The 15,843-nt window shown below is 65.0% G+C and overlaps 2 protein-coding genes across 7 annotated transcripts; both read left to right on the top strand.

Annotated features, from left to right (window-relative positions):
- Window positions 1–2,437: 2,437 nt before the first annotated feature.
- Window positions 2,438–10,648, top strand: SEPTIN5 (septin 5). 6 transcript variants are annotated; one of them, XM_067015067.1, is made up of 13 exons: window positions 2,454–2,576; window positions 2,710–2,720; window positions 6,505–6,567; window positions 6,945–7,041; window positions 7,143–7,229; window positions 7,468–7,591; window positions 7,670–7,804; window positions 7,910–8,027; window positions 8,116–8,217; window positions 9,022–9,118; window positions 9,203–9,338; window positions 9,456–9,558; window positions 9,667–10,648. In XM_067015067.1, the coding sequence occupies exons 1-13, from the start codon at window positions 2,534–2,536 to the stop codon at window positions 9,721–9,723; spliced, it is 1,173 nt and encodes a 390-aa protein (XP_066871168.1). In that variant the 5' UTR covers window positions 2,454–2,533; the 3' UTR covers window positions 9,724–10,648. The 6 variants fall into 6 exon arrangements, with proteins under 6 accessions (XP_066871171.1, XP_066871168.1, XP_066871169.1 ...); XM_067015068.1 differs by lacking the exon at window positions 6,505–6,567; XM_059041197.2 differs by lacking the exons at window positions 2,454–2,576; window positions 2,710–2,720 and adding an exon at window positions 5,679–6,334.
- Window positions 10,649–10,811: 163 nt separating this feature from the next.
- On the top strand, window positions 10,812–11,823 carry GP1BB (glycoprotein Ib platelet subunit beta). The gene is made up of 2 exons (XM_059041226.2): window positions 10,812–10,904; window positions 11,128–11,823. The coding sequence occupies exons 1-2, from the start codon at window positions 10,895–10,897 to the stop codon at window positions 11,733–11,735; spliced, it is 618 nt and encodes a 205-aa protein (XP_058897209.1). The 5' UTR covers window positions 10,812–10,894; the 3' UTR covers window positions 11,736–11,823.
- The last annotated feature ends 4,020 nt before the right edge of the window (window positions 11,824–15,843 follow it).

The following is a 15,843-nucleotide window of genomic DNA, read 5'->3' as shown; positions in this document are numbered from 1 at the left end:
TTTCCATCAGCTCCATGCTGGTTCTCCAGGCCTGAGATGCTGGGCTGTAGCCCATTATGCACACACTCCTTTGGATACAATTACTTTAATGAAAAAGACCCTGTTTATGTGGTGCCCCTCACCCTTTCTGGTCCCATCTCCAGGATTGTTTTAAAATCCGTGATTTGGCCAAGCTAGGCCCTTGACCTGCAGTCCAGTCCCCTCAAGGCCGTGTTCAAACCCCCTGACCCTCCCCTGGAGCCCTCCCCAAGGAGGGCAGTGCTGTTGGGCACTTTGCAGGGGCACATCTGCCCTTTTGGGGACAGGCTCCTGTCTCTCCTCCTATGTCCCCACAGGCACAAGCTTGCCTGGCTCAGTCTGTGCTAAATGTCAAACTGTCATGTTTCACTGCCCAATTGACCCATTTTGCAAAACTCCAGATCCCCTGAGACGGGGTTCTCACCAAGCCCCTCAGGGCTGATGAAGGCTCAGAAGTCCTGCCTGGCACTCAAAGTGTCCCCTCCGGCCCCACTCCTTTATCCACAATTCCAAATTCCCAAAAGATCTGAAACAAAGGTTTTCAACACTTGGTGGCAAAGACAGCCTTGAACCAATATACATTTACTATGATCTTTATTTATTCCAGTTCCTGTGAACAGTTGTGTTTCAGTACAAAAATCTTTTTTTTAATTTATTTTTTTGCGATACGCGGGCCTCTCACTGTTGTGGCCTCTCCCGTTGCGGAGCACAGGCTCCGGACGCGCAGGCTCAGCGGCCATGGCTCACGGGCCCAGCCACTCCGCGGCACGTGGGATCCTCCCGGACCAGGGCACGAACCCGTGTCTCCTGCATCGGCAGGCGGATTCCCATCCACTGCGCCACCAGGGAAGCCCAGTACAAAAATCTTAAAAAAATTTTTTTTTTTAAATATTGTTTGGCTATGCAGAGTGGCATGCAGGACCTTAGTTCCCCAACCAGGGATCAAACCAGCACGGGGTGGAAGTGCAGAGTCTTAAACATTGGATCACCAGGGAAGTCCCTCAGTACAAAAATCATAATGTGCCTGATTATGGGGTGCAGCCCCAGGGTCCAATGAGGTATCATGTAATGTATGAGATGTACAAAAATTCTGAATTCCAAACACATCTGGCCCCAAGGCCTGGGCGGGGGGTGGGGGCGGTGGACCGTCCCCACACATTGCAGTGCTGGAGCAGGCGGCAGTCTGGTAAAGGGAAATGGGCTCAACCTGGCCCCAGGATTTTGCAGAATGATGGTGCTGCTCTCGTGGCTTTTTCACTTAGAGGTGAAACAACTCTGCCCAGTGCTGGTGCTCAGAGGTGGAGGAGCCCACAGGCCAGTGGAGGGAGGAAGGGGTGCAGGAGAGCAGGGAGGGACGGGGCTTCCTGCCTGTGGAGGGGGCAGCAGGACTTCTCCCACACAGGACCCTCCCTCACCTGGGAAGCTGGGGACCACTGGCCCAACTGTCACTTTCTGTGGGACTGAAAGCTCCAGACGTGCCTCCTGGGGGCACTCCGGGGAGGTCCAGGCCAAGGGCACCTGGGAGTGTGGCAGTGACCGAAGAGACAAGAGGCACTCATGCTGGTGAGTCCTCAGCTTCCCATCTGTAAGTGGGGTGCAGGCCCTGACCTGCCCCGCCTTCGCAGTGCCCTGGGGGGCCCCCTGCAACTCTTCTCAGGGTGCTAGCAGTCTGTCTCTGGGTCTGCAGAGCAGAGGGTGCCGAGGTGGGCATGGGGGGAGCAGGCTTCAGGTTGGGCCCGTCCTGTCCAGAATGGCGGCTCATTCCCCACCAATAATCCTGGAAAGGGGGCCGGCTAACGGCCCAGGTGTGTGGGCTTGCAGAGCTGCGCACACAGCACCAAGCAGCTGCAGGAGAGGAGCTGGGGCTGCCCCCCCCGCCATGCATCAAGCTTTCTGCACAGTGACCATCACCTTTCCTGCCACGGCCAGGAGCAGGACTCCCCAGGCCAAAGCCTCCGGCGTCCATCCTGATGAGGTGAGGAGGGGCATCCACTGACCTCAGTGGGCAGAGCATGCCGGGGATGGTGGTGGTGGCATGAGGTGGGAGACCCCAGGGACAGGCTTTACAGGCGGGCCACACCAAGGATGGCCAGAGGTCAGGCCTGGACTGGGGTCCCACGAAGGCAGAGGAGTCAGCCCGGGTCTGGTCAGGGGGGCGGGTTGTGGGCAGGGACGGGGTGGAGGGCGGGGTACGTGGGCAGGGGCCTGGCAGCGGGGAGGGGAGGTGGGCAGGGGGCGCGGCCGCGGGGGTGGGCACAGAGTGGTTCTTGCGGTGTCCAGGAGGCGGGAGGGGAGGGCGTCGCCCCAGGCAGCGGGCGCGGGGTCTGTAGGGGCGCTTGGGTCCCCGCCCCCGCTGGCCGCGCCGGGTCGCGCGTGGGCGCGGCGGGCGCCGATTGGCTGGCGGGAGCGCGGGCGGGGCGGGCGGCGGCGCGGAGGGGCCGGTCACCCCGCAGCCCGGCCTCGGCCTCCGCTCGTCGCCCGCCCCGCCCGCGCGCACGTCCCCCCGGCGGCCACCATGAGCACAGGCCTGCGGTACAAGAGCAAGCTGGCGACCCCAGGTGAGCCCGGCGCCCGCCCGCGCGCGCGCGCGCACTCCTTTGTCCCTGCCGCCCGCACGCCTCTCACCGTGTCTCGGTCTTTCCCCCGCCCGCCGGACCCCGACCCGACCCCCGACCCGACCCGACCCCGCAGAAGACAAGCAGGTACGTGTGCGCCGTCGCTCACCCGGCCCGCTGTCACCCATTGTGCCACCAACGCGCGGCGCCCCAACGCTACCCCGCCCGCGCCGGCCGTCATCCCGCTCTGTCGCGATAACCGATAGTCAGCCTGGGCAGTGCCGCCAACCCGGGGCTGCAGAGGGGAGGAGCGGCCGCAGTGCCTCCGGGCCTGGCTCCTGACCCTCGGGGCATGGCGTGTGCTTCTCCCCGGATGGGGGATGGGCCGGGTGCCCCTCTCCCACTGGTCCAGCGCCAGCCTCTCCTTGCTGACCTGGCCCGTGGCAGTGTGCTGGGGGTCCTGTGTGAGGCCATCGTCATGGAAGGCCACGGGCTGGGGGAGGGGTCCGAGTCCACCAGCCAGGGCCAGTCGCTGAGCAGACCCACAGGGGAGCCTCTGGCCACCCCACCCAACTTCTCTGCATCTTATGACTCCTCTCCACACACACAAATGTGAGTGGGCTGATCTGTGGCCAGGCCTCTTCCCCAGACTGGGAGCCTCCAGGGCCTGGTCTGAGTCATCCCGGTGCCCAGCACCAGTCTTCAGATTTGGGGGGTACAAACTGGTTTCTCAAAGGGCCAGCCTGGACCCCAAGCCTCCAGGAATAGAGGGCCGGACAGGAGGCTGGCCTGGGCACTCGCTGTGAACCTAGCTGAGGTCAGGTTTAAACAGCTAGGAGACCCCAAAGAGGGCGTAGAGGGGGTGAGTAACCGGGGGGAGCTGGGGGTTCTTGGGCAGCCCTGCTGGGGGCCTCTCTGGCTTGAGCTCAGCCATGTTTAGGGCAGAAAAGAAGAGCCCAACTCTGGCACCAGGGTGGCCTTGGCAACCCTCGTCTGGGATGGGGGTTCATATCCCGGGTGGATGCTGGGTGGAACCCAAAGTCTTGGCCTAGGTGCGGCAGGCGGGCCAGGAGTGGCCCAGCAGGTGGGGTGGGGGCTGAGAGTCACTCCTGCCCAGTGCCAGGCCCCTAGCAGGGATACATCCCACCCTGGGACGGGTGAGGCTTACGGGGAGGGGCCGCAAGCACGTCACCCTGCCAGCAAGGGGCTCCCTGGGGAGCCCGGGCCAAGAGCTGCCTCCCCATCGTGGTGGGTCAAACAATGAAGGAGATGCAGGGACACACTGCCACCAAGCTATTGTTCAAGGGAGAGAAAGAGGGAAGGCCTGGGAGACCAGCCCCCGCTTCTCCTGGGCCTGCGGGCACTCAGGGACCTCCCTGCTGAGGCTCAAGCCCCTTCAGGCCTGTTTGCCCCTCTTGGAGCTCAGCTAGGACCAGCCTTACCTGTCCCCTGCTCCCAGGACCAGAGGGAGAGAGCATTATGTGGGTGGGGTGTGGGGTCCCCTGGGAGCAGGGCCAGGGAGCCCGGTGTTTGGGGAAGGCTCCCAGTGGGTCTGGGGGAGCCGGAAGCCTGCAGTAACTTTGCTGTTCCATTGTTGGTGTTACTGAGCCTCAGCCTGTCTGCACTCTGGGAAAGCGGGCAGGGGAGCTCTGTGGGCCCCCTCTGTGCCCACCCATCTCAGACACTGGGGAGGGCTCTGGTGGTCCTCTGTGCCCCCTCCCCCAACTCCCACCCCATCTCTAGCAGTGGTGGGGCCTTCACTGGCTCTGGCAGCTGGGGTGATTCTAAGAATGGAAATGCCTTGAGAGTGTCAGGCACCAGGAGGAGGTGGGGAGGAGGTGGGCGCAGCAGTGTCTGTGGCTTGGGAAGTCCTGAGGAGTATTTGTTGTGCCTCGGGGGCCAGAGAAAGGGAGTGGAAGGGCCCCTTCCTTGGGGATCCCCCAGGGAATCCCCAGGCCCCATCTGGACGAAGTCAGGAGATGGGGCAGGCAGGCAGGCAGGGAGCTGGTCTTGTCCCCCTGAGCCGGACCTCCACTGAGGCTGTGCCTTACCGATGGGGAAACTAAGAGGCCTCTGGGGGCAACGAGCCCATCAGGCACCAGGCTATGGGGTGCCAGCCTGTCTGTCCTCCTGGAGATGCCCTGGGCCCGAGGTGTCAGCCTGTCCGGGCAGGAAGTGGGCCGAGGGGCCATGTCTAAATTGGAGCCGGGGGTGGAGGCTGGGTGGGACTCAGCCCCAAGGCCCCTTGCAGGTCCTCATGGTGGAGGGCTGGGGCCAGCGCTGAGGCTTTCTAAGAGCCAGGGCTGGGGACGGGCTGGGGAGCTAGGGCCTGTGGCTCCCCCCACCTCCTCTCGGATGAAAGGCTCCCCTGTTCCCAGCAGTGGGCCCACCCCTCCTCCCCAGGTGCCAGCGGCCTCCAGGCCACACAGCAGCAGCACGAGCCTAGTCGGGGACAGAGGCCTCTTAAGCAGGGAGCCAAGAAGGGAGGGCCTAGGTGGGGGAGATCCGTGGGGCCTCCCATTACCACTGACGCACAGTCCAGGGACATGTCTCTTTGGATCCCCAGCTCCTTTGCAGGCCTCCCTTGCCACCGGGCTGGTGCTGGCTTATTCAGATTCTGGTGGGTCCTGCGGGCAGGGTCAGTGAGGAAGGGTTTGGGGGCTCAGGATACCACTGTTGTCCCTGGGGTGGCTGCACAGGTGTGAGGGCTGAGCTGGCTGGAGCCCTCCAGGCCCTGTGTTGCCCAGTCCTGTAAGTGAGAGCAAGGTGGAAGCTCAGAGGGAGTGTTCCCCCTTAGGGGGAAGGGTTCACTCCAGCACCCCTTACCTCTGCTGGCAGCGGCTGTCTGGGGGCAGAGGTGGCAGCGCAGGGCTGGCCGGTGGGTTTGTGGAGCTACGCACTGGCCGCAGCTTCCAAGTTTGCAGAGGTGGGGGTAGGGGTTGGGCATCTAGTGCTCTGATCGCTCCCTTCCCCCAATGTAAGCCTCCGCGGGCCTGGATGGGGAGGTGGGCGCTGCCCTCGCAGGTTCCCCACTTCTCTCGTCGGCCACGGCGGTAAGAATTCTCCAGACACACGCGCACACACGCGAGGGGCGGGCCGTGCGTCAGTGGGTAGCTGGGAGCGCCTCTGTGACACCGCCGCGGGAGAGTAGGGGGACCGGGCGGGCTCCCGCGGGCGCGCGCGTGGTTGGGGGCGTACTCGGGCGCCCTCTGGCAGGCGGGACGCGGCAGCGCAGACCCGGCCATGGACCCGGCCCCCCGCCCACCCGGCTGTGCAGTCGCTGCACTGACGGCCTGAGCCGCGCCGCTCCGCGCGCAGCCGCCCGCCAGCCCGCGGAGCTGGGCCCTGCCCTCCTCCGCTCCGTGGCTCCGCCCGCGCGGCCCAATTTCCAGGCGACTGTCTCTCGGAGACCGCGCGCTCCTTTCCGGCGCGAGGGCCCGCCTGTGCCAGGGGCAGGCCTGCCTGTGGCCGGACGAGCGGCTTGGTGGCCTCGGGGTCCCGGCATCGCGTGAGCGCCGCCCCTCCGGGCTTCGGTTCCCGCGTCCGTAACCCGTAACCCGGGGGCGAGAACAGGGCCTCGGGGCTGTACAGCGCGCAAGCCCCTGGCGCAAGGCTGACTTTGGGTGGGCCTGACGCACTCTGGGCCCCAGCGCAGCGGGCAAGGCCCCGGGGTCGCTGCGATGGACTCGCTGGCGGCACCCCAGGACCGCCTGGTGGAGCAGCTGCTGTCGCCGCGGACCCAGGCCCAGAGGCGGCTCAAGGTGTGTGTGGAGAGGGGAGCGGAAGGTGGGTCAGCTGTGCGCCCGCCCCCCGCGCAGGGACTGGGGATGTGACAGGGGCCGCAGGGCCGGGGTCCTGGGGTGGGCGCCGGAGGCCGCGGGAGGCTGGGCGCTGCTCTCTATAAATAGCTCCTGCTCCGTCGTCGCCGCAGCCAGCCACCCCCGCGGCTGGATCGGGGCCAGACGGGGCCTCCCACCCCTTACACTCGGGAGGGGTGAGTATTGAGGTGGGGGCTTCTTCAGCCTCTGAGGGCCTTGGGTGTGTCTGAGGGGTCTGGGTCCTGGTGCCCTCTGCCCACCACCCAAGGGGGGACACCGCCTTGCCCGCTGTGCCTGCTGCCCCCCTCCACACGCACACAGACTCACTCCATCTCGGTCCCTGCGAAGCCCTCGCGGGCACCTCTCCCCGCCCGCCGCATCTGCCTTCCACCTCCAGGGCCTTTGCCCACAGGCCCTCACCCAGTTTTGCCATTGAGATGCCCCCTCCCTGGGGACCCTGCCCTGCTGCCCCCTGGCCTGAGCTGGGTAGGGGCCAAGGCACCAGGCTGCCCCAGGAACCCCAGCGTGACCCTGACCCGCCTGCCCCCGCCAGGACGTCGACAAGCAGTACGTGGGCTTCGCCACACTGCCCAATCAGGTGCACCGCAAGTCTGTGAAGAAGGGCTTCGACTTCACACTCATGGTGGCGGGTGAGTGGGCCGGCCTCCAGGGTGGGGGGTGGGGCACTGGCAGCCAGGCTCTGTCTGGGGCCTGGGACCTGACCCGACTTCCTCACTGCACCTGTGGGCAGGGGAGTCGGGCCTGGGGAAGTCCACACTGGTCCACAGCCTCTTCCTGACTGACTTGTACAAGGAGCGGAAGCTGCTCAGTGCTGAGGGTGAGTGGGCCCCACGCGGCCCTGGCGCTGCTACCATCCCCTGCTGGGTGACCTCTCCAAGGGCTCCTTCCAGGTCCAGCCCTGCTCCTCTGTCCCCAAAGCATGGGTCTCCCATTCGGGGTCCAGATCACCACCGGGCCACATAGCCAGAGATGAGAACGAGGGTCTGGGCTGCCCAGGGTGGGAGTGAGGGTCACAGAGGCTGTTCCAAACCATCCCCCCCACCGCCCTGCCACAGAGCGCATCAGCCAGACGGTCGAGATCCTGAAGCACACGGTGGACATTGAGGAGAAGGGGGTCAAGCTGAAGCTTACCATTGTGGACACGCCAGGCTTCGGGGACGCCGTCAACAACTCTGAGTGGTGAGGAAGGCCTGCCCAGTCTGCCCTGGCCCCCGGCCACCAGCCACCAGCCTGGCCTCATGTGTCCCCTGCCCCCAGCTGGAAGCCCATCACCGACTACGTGGACCAGCAGTTTGAGCAGTATTTCCGGGACGAGAGCGGCCTCAACCGCAAGAACATCCAGGACAACCGTGTACACTGCTGCTTGTACTTCATTTCCCCTTTTGGGCACGGGTAGGTGGCTGCCCTGGGCCAGGGGTGCGGGTCCTGCCCATTCCTGCAGCGCCGCCTCCCACCACCTCCACCCCATGAGCCCCTCGCCCCGGCTGCTCTCCACAGGCTGCGGCCAGTGGACGTGGGCTTCATGAAAGCCCTGCATGAGAAGGTGAACATCGTGCCCCTCATCGCCAAAGCCGACTGTCTCGTCCCCGGTGAGATCCGGAAGCTGAAGGAGCGGGTGAGCCTGTGTGGCCGCGGGGCACAACCAGGACTCTGGTGGGGCCAAGGGCACCAGCCCCTCACCTGATGGCCCTTGCCTGCCGCAGATCCGGGAGGAGATCGACAAGTTTGGGATCCACGTGTACCAGTTTCCCGAGTGTGACTCGGATGAGGACGAGGACTTCAAGCAGCAGGACCGGGAACTGAAGGTCAGGCTGCAGCACTGGGGGTAGGGGACCCAGAGGCCACTTTACACCAGGTCGGGAGGAGGGCCAGGGCCCAGGTCTGACCTAGGGGGAAGGAGTCTTTCGTCCAGGCCATAGATTCCTCAGCTGGGGCTGGGGCTGGGGCTAGGGCGGTCCAGGTCCTCCGCTGGCTTGTGTAGTTGGGTCCCCATGTAGTTAATAGGTCATGGAATGCTTGCCAGGATCTAAAGGCACAGCCACTGGCCAGGCCCCCACCCTGGCCCTTCTCTCAGCCCCCTCACCATGCTTCACCCGCAGAAGGGCCTGGTCCAGTGGCCCCAGGCCTGTGCATGTCCTGGCTCCCAGAATTCTGAGCTCCAGGGGAAGGGGGGTGGCTTTGAGTGCCCCAGGGGGTAGAGTGGTGATGGCAAGCCCAAGCTGGGGACAGGTGGCCACCGAGCCAGGAGCAGGTGGACCTTTCACCCCGAAGTCAGCAGGGGTATCACTAACAGGAGGCATGGGCTCTGCCCTGGGAAAGGAATGGGGAGGAACTAGATGGAGTGGCTGTTGGTGGGGGGCGGGTATCAGGAGGGGGGTTACATCTGATGGGCACGGCCCAGCAAAAGCCCTAAGGTGTAAGCTGCCCCAGTTCTGGCTTCAGCTGGCAACAGAGAGGCCAGAGGTGGGGACAACAGGGTCTCTTTGGGGAGAGGTTGTTGATGGTGATTCTGGAGGGGCGGACCAGGTGCTTAGTGCCCATGCCCCTCTCCCACCACTGACCCCACACCCATGCTAACTGGGAGTGAGCCCTTGCACCTGCCCCCCCAGGAGAGCGCACCCTTCGCTGTTATCGGCAGCAACACGGTGGTGGAGGCCAAGGGGCAGCGGGTCCGGGGGCGTCTGTACCCCTGGGGGATCGTGGAGGGTAAGTCGAGGCCTGGGGCGCAGCATTTGGGTGGGAAGGCTCCCCTGGGCCGGCGCCTCACCCACCGCCCGCCCCTGCCCACAGTGGAGAACCAGGCACACTGCGACTTCGTGAAGCTTCGCAACATGCTCATCCGTACACACATGCATGACCTCAAGGACGTGACGTGTGACGTGCACTACGAAAACTACCGAGCGCACTGCATCCAGCAGATGACCAGGTGCGTGACCCACCTGCCCTCGGACCTGCCCCGACCCCCACCCAGAGGTGTGGGAGCCACAGGGTATCGAGGGTCAGCCCAACCCCCAGCAGCTTATCCCTGGTGTCCACCTTGCAGCAAACTGACACAGGACAGCCGCATGGAGAGCCCCATCCCCATCCTGCCACTGCCAACCCCCGATGCTGAGACGGAGAAGCTGATCAGGATGAAGGATGAGGAGGTTGGTAGGCAGCAGGGGAGGAGCAGGGGCTGGGGGTGGGGACAGAGCCAGGCCTGTCCCATCACACTTCTTACCCCACCCTTCGTTGTTCCTGCCCCGCCCCCCTAGCTAAGGCGCATGCAGGAGATGCTGCAGAAAATGAAGCAGCAAATGCAGGACCAGTGACTCCACCACAGCCCCACTTTGCCATGGATATACTGCCAGTTTCCAGGCTGGCCCTTCCCACCCCTGGACCCCGACTGGCCTGGACTCGACCTCTGATTCGTCTGGATCGCCAACAGGCCTGGACACAACCCCAATTCCAGAGTGGCCCAGACCTGGACTTTTCCCTACTGTTCCTGAACTGACCCAGAGACACGGGGTCGCAGCCCCCAGCCAACCCTAATTTATTCTAAGCATCAGCCCCTCCCCTCATTTGTATCTGCTTCCAACGGGCCTGGACAATGGCCCCTACAACCAGCCCTCTCTGGCCTTGGGGGAGCAGGAGCTAAGTTGGGTGGTGACTTCTGAGATCTCCCCCCAACCCAGAAGGTCACAGCACTTAGATTCCAGGCCCTACTCAGATGGGTGGGTAAACCAAGGCAGAATAGGGGAGCAGATCCGTGGGATCCTGGACCTATTCCCTACCCAGTGCTGCAGAGTGAACTTGGGAGCGCTCACTTTGTGCTGAGGTGGGCCAGGTCCTTCTTACCTCCTCACCCACTCACCAGGTAGCTCAGCGGGCAGGTTGGACAGCGGAAGCAATCAGGATCCCTCCAGACCTTAGGAGGCCAGCTGGCTGCTGGGGAGGAATAATGGGGCTGGGATGCTTGTGAATGCCTCCGCCCCTCCCCCACGGTCACGCCCGGCTCCAGGAGCAGTGGGTGGTGGGCAAACTGGCAACCCCCATCCCTGGACCACCCTTCCCTGTTGGTCACTGGAGGCCTGTTCCCCCCAGCAGCACTGTTGCCCCGGATTCCTGAGCCCTTCCTTGGTCCCCCATCCCTCCACCCGCATGATCCCTGCCCCCAAGCCCCATTCTCCAGTTTGTTCAGTTGTGAATGCTGCGTCCTGTCCTGGTGACAGGAGAACAATGTTGTTGAACGTCGAAGAGGGTGTCTGAGTGCTCCGTGCGCCCCTGGGAGTGAGTGGGGCGGAAGCCCGGTCGGCCGGCAGCCTGGTGATAGCGCTCTATCTGCGCTGCCGGCTTGGCCTCCGGGTTATTTCTGAAGGGCGACCGGGCTGTGGTCGGTTCGGCGGGTGCGCCAGGGCCTGGCAGGGGCGGGGCGGCTTTATCGCCCGGTTCTGCGGCTGCTTCCTGGTGCTCCAGAGCTAGCTGGGCCGCTGTCCTCTCGCCATGGGCTCCGGTGAGTCTGGGGTCTGCCCGGGCCAGGCCACTCCCTGAGTAGAGTCCGGTGGGGAGGTGCTCGGCCCTCTGGGCTGTAGTCGGGAGAGGTTTGGGTCAGACTTAGAGGTCACTTCCAGCCGGTGTGCCGGGCTGTCGGGGTGGAGAGGCTCGCGGGTGATGGGGGGCACGCGGGTGCCCCGGGAGCCCCAAGGGCCGGGCTCACCGCGGCGCTTCCCTTCCAGGGCCGCGCGGGGCGCTGAGCCTAATGCTTCTGCTGCTCGCGCCGCCGGGCCGCCCGGCCGCTGGCTGCCCGGCCCCGTGTCGCTGCGCGGGGACGCGCGTGGACTGCGGGCGCCGCGGGCTGACGTGGGCTTCGCTACCGGCCGCCTTCCCGCCGGACACGACCGAACTGGTGCTGACGGGCAACAACCTGACGGCGTTGCCACCGGGGCTGCTGGACGCGCTGCCGGTGCTGCGTGCCGTGCACATGGGCGCCAACCCCTGGCGCTGTGACTGCCACCTGGTGCCGCTGCGCGCCTGGCTGGCAGGCCGGCTGGAGCGCGAGCCCTACCGCGACCTGCGCTGCGCCGCGCCCCCCGCGCTACGGGGCCGCCTGCTGTCTTACCTGGCGGAGGAGGAGCTGCGAGCCGCCTGCCCGCCTGGCGCGCTCTGCCGCGGGGCGCTGGCGGCGCAGCTCCTGCTACTCTGCCTCGGGCTGCTGCACGCGCTGCTGCTGGCGCTGCTGCTGTGCCGACTGCGGAGGCTGCGCGCCCGCGCCGCGCGCCGGTGGCCGCTGACTACCCCGCTGGTGGCGGAGCCCGCGACCCCCGAGCCGAGCGACTGGCGCTGAGCCATGCGGCCGGCCCACTGACGGCCCCCCCTCCTGCCGCGTCCTCCGCCCACACGATCTCCCAGACGCGCCCCCCCGCGGCCGCGCGCAGGGTCCCCACTGCTGCGCGCGCACCGCTGGCGACACGCACGCACCCCCTGGACCTGGATGCCGAAGCGGGCCCGGGGCGAGCCGCTGTCCAGACCAGTCGAGCCCCCCACGCCATCTCCAGTGCGAATAAACCCTGCTCCCCATCCGACCGATCTCTGCACCGTGCGACTCGGAATCCCCCCCTCAAACCCAGAAAGAGCTCCGGGGATGATTCAAGGGGACACATCGCATGTTCATACACCCAAAATCACCTTCTGGTGCCCGCGCAAGGTCTGGGAGTGAATTCACCTGCCACCGACTCTCCCAGAAGTTTTAGGGAGAAGGCACAGAAGAGCTGGAAGTACAGTGCCCACACTGGTGGGAGTGAGGACACAGGGGACAGTGAGGACAGAGGACAGTGAGGACACTGTGGAGCAGTGAGGACACTGGACAGGACAGTGTGGGGATGGTGAGGACCCCACAGGAAGTGTAGTTGCCAGAAAGAGCAGATGCTCAGAATGGCGTTTCCGGGAGTCAGTGAGGGTCTTCCAGGTGGCTCTGAGGACAGTCCAGGGTGTGAGGTTTCCCTGAAGGCAGTGACTGCGCCACGCAGGCAGCTTTCAGGGTATCAGGGGTGCACTGGGGGCGGTGAGGGCGGTCGGGTGGCCCAGCAGATGCTTCCTGGGCATCTGAGCGAGAAGCTCTGGAGGGCAGGTGAGGAGGGGGCCAGCGTTGTGATCTGGGATCCATGTATGTTCCCTGCAGGGGTGAGGAGGCACCTGGGGTTGCAGGGTCTCTGAATCGTGTCCTCCACCTGGCTGCCACCTCCTGCAGGAAGGCACCTCTGACTGTTCCTCAGTCCCTGTCTCCCTGTCCCAGCCCTGGATCCAGGCTGAGTCACCAGGGCCTGGGAATCCTCTGTGGGTGTCCCAGTGAGGCTCAGGCTGCTAATGAGGGCCTGGCGGACCCAAAGAGGGACTGATGCATTTCCCACTATTGGGGCCCTGCTCCCGCCCTAGGTGTGGCCCCCACCTGTCTGGCCCTGTGAACAATGAAGGCTGCTTGCTGTTCACCCCAAACAGGACCCTGACAAGGAGCCTCGGGCCTGAGTCCCAGCTGCCTGGCACAGGAAGGCCCCCGGCTCCGCTGACCGGGTCGGGGAGGCTGCCACTGACACGGCCTTTGTCCTGGCCTTTGTGGGACAAGACAGATGGCCCTCCGGTCAGGCTGATGCTATCTCAGGGCTGCCGGTGGGACGTGAGGCAGGAGCCACCCCCTCCTTTGTGGGCAGGTGCATGGCATCCGGCCCATTGTGGGCTGCAGTTGACTGTCTGGCTGTCCATCCAGCCTTATCACCACATCTGGGACAGTGGCCCCTTTTGTAAAAATAAACTGCCACCTACCTCCCCCAGGGAGTGTCCCAGAGCCCCTGATGGGGGTCAGAGGTAATAGTCATTGTCAGAGCAAGGTCCACAGGCCACCCCCTAAATTCAGCCCCAATATGGTGCAGGAAAGGGGTATCACCCCTACTTTCTAGAAGAGGAAACCAGATCCCAGAGGAGGGTCTCCCTGCTGGGCCCCAGAGCTTTCTCCATGGCTGCACTGGGAGCAGAGCTGAAACCAGGCCCCTGGGACCCACTCTCCTCCTCACTGAGGCCTTTGGGGGGCAAATGCAGGGCCCAGATAAAGTGGCCATGGGGTCCTAGGTGACCCCAAGCTAAGAGAAGGAGGCCCCCCTGGGCCATGGGACAAGGTCCCAGCAGGAGCTGTGAGGAGTGGTGAGCAGGAGCCCAGCTCCATGGCCAGTGTCCTGCTGAGAGGGTGGGCGTGAGGGCCCCGAGGGCCAGGAGATGCAGAAGACTGGAGCTTCTTTGAAAGAGGGAAAAGGCTGGCATCACAGTGTGGTCAGACTTAAGGAAGAACTTGCCACTTGGACAACGGGGCAGTGGAGCCACATGGTTCCTCCAGGCTTGCCCCTCCCTCTTGCCAGTTCTCCATGATTTTGATGGGCTCCGGCCAAGGTACTGACCACAGGGGGATGCCGGCCTGGCCTCGCTGGCTGACCTGGCCCAGCCTGCTTGGAGCACCCAGTCCCAATCCTGACCCTAAGCTGACCCTCCACACACTAACCCTCAGCCTCAGCCTCCAAAGTGTGGGGAATTGGAACAGTCCCAGCTTGGGGACCCTGAATGAATGGCCCTGCGTACGGATGGGGAGTGGACACCCCTCCCCCAGCTCCAGGGCCTATGGTGCCCCTCCCTCCAGCACTGTCCTCCATCTCATGGATGACACACCTGCCCCAGGGTCCCTTCCCCACTGATAGGCTGGTCCCCTCTGGGACCTCAGACTCCTTCCAGATGGGAACAGGTCAGGGTCCACTCAGAGCTCTGCCAGCCCCTCATACCTGCAGCCCCCAGGCTGGCTGATTCAGGGCCCCCTGCCCTGCAGCCCCAGGATCCTCAGACCGGCCCCCCAGCTTCCCGGGGGGTAGGGGGGTGGCCAGTGGTGTGGCTCCCAGGACCCCCAGCCTTAGATCAAGGCCCAGCCCTTCCCAGGGCAGGCATGACCTTCCTGCTCTGATTATGTCCTAACTATTCAAGGCCTCCACTCAACATGTCCTCAGAAGGGCACGTCCTGGCCCTGCCCTGCCCAGACACGTGGCGTAGGACCCTAAGGCTGTGCTGGGGCTCAAACCACATCCTGGCTAGTGAGCGACGACCGAGGGGTTGCATAGAGTGAGCCCCAGAAGGGCCAGACGGCCTGCGCGGGGAGCCTCGGTGTTTTCATCCCTGAAACGGGCTGATGCCTGTGTCTCGTCCTCCCCGGGCGCGCGACCCAAGCTCGGCAGCAGAGGGCGCTCGCGACCTGCAGGAGAGCCTGTGCGGGGAGCCCGGGGCGGAAGGGCGCAGGGCGCGGAGACACCAAGCTCACCGAAGAGCGGTACTCAGAGCAGGACCTGCCCAGGCTGAAGGGGGCGGGCCCCAGGGTCCGCAGATCGCGGCCGTGGGGGCGGGGCGGGGGAACGAGGGGGTGCACCCCCTCCCGCCGCTCGCTGACAGCCGGTCGTGGGGAAGATAAGGGACCTCTTCCGCCGGAGGGGAGTGGGGGGGGCGTCAGCCCAGGTGAGCCCTCCGCCTTCCGCCGCTTTTTGGCTCCGTAAACACTTATTGAGTCCCTGCTGTGTGCACCGGGCAGACAGGGGCTGCGAGGCCGCGTGGAGGGGACCGTGAGAGGCTGGCTAGCTCCCGGATGCCCGGGGAGTGGGACATGGGATCCACCACCTCCTGACCAACCTGGCGGCGGAATGCGGGTCCGCAGTGGGCGCCTCCTGCCTGCGGAGGGGCCGGCCGCTCGCTGGGCTTGGACTCGAGGGTCCCACGCGGACGAGGCCCTGGGAAGGGCTGGGGGCTAAGCCCTGGCCATGATGGGGGGTGGGCGCGCCGCCCAGACGGAGCAACAACACTGGCGTGGGTGGCGGGGCCCTGGGGGCCCATAGCTCAGCGCAGAGTCTGCGCCCACCCCCAGCGTTTCCGATGGAGGACAGGCAGCGGGTGATAAATCACCAGCTCCCACCCCCACCCACCGGTGCCGCCATGGAGAAGGGGGGCTTCGAGCGACAGAGACAGAGCCTGAGGCAGACAGAGACAGGCCTAGAGACAGAGACAACCTCAGAGACAAAGGCAGCTACAGCCGCCCAAGGACACCGCCAGGTCCCCTTACCTCCCACCCCCAGACCCCCCTCCACCAGGCCCATCTGGAAACCAGCTGAGAGCCACCCCACCCAGCCTGCCAACCCCCAACAAGGAGGAAGAGGAGGAGGGAGCAAGGACTTTGCAGCCATAACTCCCCTCCCCCTGGAGGACCATAAATCAGCAGGGGGCTCTCGGGAAGCCCTCCCCACCAGGCTCGGCGGGGGGTGTCTTTGGGGTCACTGGCCCTGGTGACTAGGCCTGGCCCTAGCTGTATCCCTCCCTCCTTTAACAGTCCTTAGGGGATCCCCCTGCTCCAGCTCTCTCTTTCTGCAGCCCAGTCACAAACC

This window comes from Kogia breviceps, chromosome 15 (assembly GCF_026419965.1).
Source record: "Kogia breviceps isolate mKogBre1 chromosome 15, mKogBre1 haplotype 1, whole genome shotgun sequence".
NCBI classification, from domain to species: domain Eukaryota; kingdom Metazoa; phylum Chordata; class Mammalia; order Artiodactyla; family Physeteridae; genus Kogia; species Kogia breviceps.
Note: the sequence above shows the minus strand (reverse complement) of the source record. Positions and strands in the feature narration are given on the sequence as shown.

Bases quoted from the DNA above. Each gene is read 5' to 3' on its own strand.
- SEPTIN5 (XM_059041197.2), top strand. From the start codon at position 6,254: ATGGACTCGCTGGCGGCACCCCAGGACCGCCTGGTGGAGCAGCTGCTG. The intron at 7,230-7,467 runs GTGAGTGGGCCC...GCCCTGCCACAG, and splicing joins GAAGCTGCTCAGTGCTGAGG to AGCGCATCAGCCAGACGGTC. The intron at 7,592-7,669 runs GTGAGGAAGGCC...CCCTGCCCCCAG, and splicing joins GCCGTCAACAACTCTGAGTG to CTGGAAGCCCATCACCGACT.